Here is a 4816-nt window from a genome sequence, read left to right on the forward strand (position 1 = left end):
TCATTGTCAATTTGTCATCACTAACTCCAACCCATTTTAATCGAGAAGAATTTATGGTGGTTTGATAATCACTTCATTTTTAATATTCTGTTTTTAGTTTATTCAACAACAAAAAATCCTGTTTTTAGTTTGAGCGTTGTTGTGCACTCCAAACGTTCTAGATATAGAAAGAAAAATACAGTTACAAAGAATGCATAATGAGTTTTTTTAGTGCAAATTTTTTTTTTTTAACAGCTAAAAACTTAAAACTCGTAATTTTCATTTTTCATTTTTTCCCCGCTACAACTAGACTAGTTGCCAATGAGCATTCAATTTTCATAAAAAGTGAAAACAAAACTCTTTGGCCATGAACTCTGGCTTGAGTGTCGATTCCATTTCGATTCATAATATACCTGATTATCAATCGACCTATAACTATTATAATTATATAAATCAATTGTGTGAACATCCCTCCCACCACATGACACAAGTTACGCTACTATTGCACATACAACTCTCCAGCTACATTTTTTTTATTGTAATCATGCTCATACCATCTGGAAGAAATTTTTTTTCAGTGCGACGATCAAACGCAATGCAAGATTTTTCAAGTCAACCCGCTTCATTCCCATTCCCATGCCTTCTCCTTTAATCATTATCTAACAAGTAACAAAACAACCACCCCCCTCTTTGCTTTTTGCTTTGCGACAACATCATCTCATAACCCAACTAACCACTCTTTAGATCCAAATAAATAGTAAAAACACAAAAACAAAAACAAAACAAAAGGCTAGTCTGCAACTGAGAAACTCCCCCAGCTTCTCCCACCCACCATGAACAAGAAGAAGTCAACTTCCCGACTTACCCTTTTCGTCTTCCTCTCACTCTCTCTCACTTTCTGCTTTTCTTCTTCCCCAACACCCAGAAAGCCACCTCCTCTTCCCATTTTGCCCCTCCCCTCTTCCCCGCAGCTCCAATGGCAGCTCGGCCACATGGCAATGTTCCTCCACTTCGGACCCAACACCTTCACGGATTCCGAGTGGGGCACCGGCCACGTCGACCCCTCGGTCTTCAACCCCGCCAAGCTCAACGCCGCTCAGTGGGTCCGAGTCGCCAAAGACTCGGGCTTTTCGCGCGTAATTCTCACCGCCAAACACCACGACGGGTTCTGCTTGTGGCCAACTGAGTACACCAACTACTCCGTGAGCTCCAGCCCATGGAGGAGTGGCGGCGGTGACGTCGTTGGTGAGCTGGCGGCGGCGGCTAGGGACGCGGGTATTGGATTGGGACTTTACCTTTCGCCGTGGGATCGGCACGAACCGTGCTATGGGAAGACTTTGGAGTACAATGAGTTCTATATGGGTCAAATGACAGAATTGCTCACAAGGTAACTTGTATTTTATTTTTTCATGAATTTTGGGTGTATATTTAGAGTTTCTGTGAATTGGGTTTGTTTGATTTTATTGATCGATTATTTTCTCTTGCTTTTGTGGTGTTGTTGTATGTTTGATCAAGCTTGAATCTGTGAATAATGGCCTGCATTGGGTGATTTAAATTGTCTGCAATTTTTGTTATCTTATTGAATTTTGTTTTCATTTTTTTATTAAGCAATCTTACCTCTTGTCTTACTGTGTGGTTCTGGAATTGTGTTCTGCAATTTTGAAGTCTAAAGGATTGTTTGGTATCCTTCTGGGATCCTATTGTTTGTCTCTGAAACTAATGAGTACAAAGTAATTTAGCTACGTTCATCGTTTTTGAAAACAAAAAAATTGGATCCAAGAAGGATACTAAACAGGTTCTAAAAGTTGTGTGCTTTTATGAGTTAATCACGGGTAATGTAAACTGCATTCTCAGTTTTCTGCATGATGGTGAAGTGGCAAGCCTAAGCCCCAACAAAAGCAAAGAAACTGTCATCTTCTAGAATACAAAGTAAAGGAGGAACGTCTTTAACAACTTCAATGCCCTAAGGAAGAGAGCTTCTGATAGAAGCAAGGTCATGAGTAGCATGGTTCTCTTGCACTTATCGATCGATTTGAGTAAGAGATGGTTTACGTCAATTTCCTTAGTCACCGTAGTCACAGTTGCTAGAGAGCACTTTCAACATCAATAGGTATGAGTCCTTTGTCCCAAGTTAGTTGTAGACCAAAGCGTAGGCCCCATAGCTCCGCCTCAATTATACTTCCAACACCGATAGTAGCAGTAAAACCAAACAACCAGCAACCGTAAGAGCCTCTTAAAAGACTCTTTCGGAAAACTTCCATCCATGTTTAGCTTACACCTTCCAGAAGTATGAGGACACCAATGCATTTTGACCACAGCCCTAACAGGTTTACCTCCCAAAGATTGATTTCCCTCGTACCATTCCCTTGAACATTGCAGAATGATATTGAAACTGACATTAGGAGGCTCAAACTAGGATTAAACACACGATTACACCTCCATTTCCGACAATAAAAGGTCGTACCCAGTGCACAAGGCTCCCGCTTTACGCAGGGTCTGGGAGAGGTGAATGTCGGCTAGCTTTACCCCCATTTATGGAGAGACTGCTCCCAAGTCTCGAACCCGAGACCTACCGCTCATGGGCGAAGGCACTTGCCATCGCCAAAAAAAAATTATCAAACACCACCTTCCAAGGCAACTTATGTAAAGTACACTTGCTTTTCAGATTAAATAAAATCCAATCACAAAGGCATAGAATAAAAGTGCATGACCTCTTAAGGATTTTGCATGACATTTCCGTACTTTGAGAGCATATTGATAACTGCACAGCAAGTGTTCCAAAGTTTCAGAACTTGAAGGACTTCTAGGACAACAAGGACTAGTAGTTAATCTTCTTTTAAACCTCTGCATGGTAGGTGAGAAGCTTTCCATGTCCTACTGGCCACAAAAAAAAAAAGTTCTTATTCTAGGAGGAACCTGAAGCTTCTAAACGAAACTGCATTTCCACTCTAAGAACTCTTCGAACAAATACAAATAAGCAGAATTTCCTGAAAAAACACCACTTTTAGCAAAAAGGGGTACCTCTCCATGTGTTAGAGCAGGAATCAAGTCAGAATTATACACACTAGGACTAGAAGTCTCAGTTTTTACCATTTACAACCTGAGCCCTTTTTTTGGTAAAATAATGGGTTTCGGTTTATAATTTCATGTTCTGTGCAATTCAGCCTGTACGTGCTCTCTTAAATGGAATTGATCTGTATTTTGTCACAATATTATTGGCTACAACTTGATATTTGTGATGTTTGTTTTAACTGGTTGTTGTTGTTGGGGCTTGGTTTCCTTATCAAGGTTTATGTTCTAATTCATCTGTGGTTGTTCAACTTGGCTGATTCTGCTTTGGCCAAAAAAAAACTTGGCCGAGGCTGCCATTCCGAGAAGTCGTTTGAATTTTTTCTTGTTTGATTTATGATGAATTACTTGGACAAATATTCAAAGACTTGGCGTTGTTTTTTGAACTTTTTATAAATTTCGAAACAGGTATGGAGAGATTAAGGAGGTTTGGTTGGATGGTGCAAAGGGGGAAGGGGAGAAGGACATGGAATATTTCTTTGATTCTTGGTTCAGTCTCATTCACCAACACCAGCCCGGGGCTGTCATTTTTTCTGATGCCGGTCCTGACACCAGGTGGGTTGGGGATGAAGCTGGCGTTGCTGGGTCTACTTGTTGGTCCCTTTTCAATCGGAGTGATGCCAAGATTGGCGACACTGATTACCAGTGAGTTCACTCTTCTAACTTCCATTATCTTTTCTTTGTTGTTCTAGCAGTTGGATAAATATATGTATATATGCATTTAAATGTTTGCAATGCAATCAGACAACACACATCTACTTACCTGCACTGGTTATATATGCTTAAAAGATCCTGCGTGGGTCAGTAAGAGAACCCGTGAGGCTGCAACCAGCACCTTTCTCTCTATGCACTTTATTATCTTCTCCAAAGTATCGAAGCAATGAGTTAATACGGTGGCCTATATAACAGATACTCAAATGGAGGAGATCCCTTTGGGCATGATTGGGTACCAGCTGAGTGCGATGTTTCAATCAGGCCTGGTTGGTTTTGGCATTCGTTGGAAGTTCCAAAATCCGCCAGGACCCTTCTTGACCTATACTACAAATCGACTGGAAGAAACTGTCTCTTGTTACTCAATGTACCTCCAAACACTTCAGGTCTCATATCTGCAGAAGATATTCAAGTGCTTCAAGAATTCAATGACCTCCGGAAGTCGATATTCTCATATAATCTGGCCAAAACGGCCCTTATCAACGCGAGCAGTACACGAGGAGGCAGTAACAATTCTTGGTTCACCCCCAGTAATGTCGTTCAAGAAGGTATTGATTCATATTGGGCTCCTGAGGGAAACCAGTCGAAATGGGTTCTATCCTTGAACCTTCAAAAATTAGTGTCATTCAACATTCTGCAAGTTCAAGAGCCAATTCAAATGGGACAGCGAGTTATCGAGTTCCATCTTGAGGTCCTGAATGAGGAGAGGAAGTGGAATAAAGTCATCAACGGAACCACAATCGGATATCAGAGGCTTCTGCAGTTTCCAACCGTAAAATCTCAGTACTTGAGGTTTGTTATTGACAAGTCCCGGGCAGACCCGCTTATCTCGTACCTGGGTTTATATATCGATCGATATTCGATTTTGAGCAACTTATCTCATACAACCTCACACGCAAGCAGAAATCGCAGTCAAATTCTTAATTACCATATCGAATCCAACCATTCTCAGGTTGCTGCAATATAGTGTTTGTATGTATTGCATTGCATGTAAATACACCTTCATCAGTTTTTCTCCTTCTTTTTTCCTGATGGAATAAAATTCATTGTCAAGATA

General features: G+C 40.8%; 1 protein-coding gene across 1 annotated transcript; it reads left to right on the forward strand.

Moving 5' to 3' along the window:
* The first annotated feature begins 533 nt into the window (after positions 1-533).
* Positions 534-4816, forward strand: LOC103407787 (alpha-L-fucosidase 1). Its single transcript, XM_008346662.4, has 3 exons — positions 534-1366; positions 3457-3693; positions 3958-4816. Exons 1-3 carry the CDS (start codon positions 813-815, stop codon positions 4724-4726), a joined length of 1560 nt encoding a protein of 519 aa, XP_008344884.3. The 5' UTR covers positions 534-812; the 3' UTR covers positions 4727-4816.

This window comes from Malus domestica, chromosome 03, assembly GCF_042453785.1.
Source record: "Malus domestica chromosome 03, GDT2T_hap1".
Taxonomy (NCBI): Eukaryota; Viridiplantae; Streptophyta; class Magnoliopsida; order Rosales; family Rosaceae; genus Malus; species Malus domestica.

What these genes read in the sequence shown, in the direction of transcription:
- LOC103407787 (XM_008346662.4), top strand. Translation starts at nt 813, where the DNA reads ATGAACAAGAAGAAGTCAACTTCCCGACTTACCCTTTTCGTCTTCCTC. An exon ending in ATGACAGAATTGCTCACAAG is followed by an intron (nt 1,367 to 3,456) that starts GTAACTTGTATT and finishes ATTTCGAAACAG; the next exon opens with GTATGGAGAGATTAAGGAGG. An exon ending in ATTGGCGACACTGATTACCA is followed by an intron (nt 3,694 to 3,957) that starts GTGAGTTCACTC and finishes CCTATATAACAG; the next exon opens with ATACTCAAATGGAGGAGATC.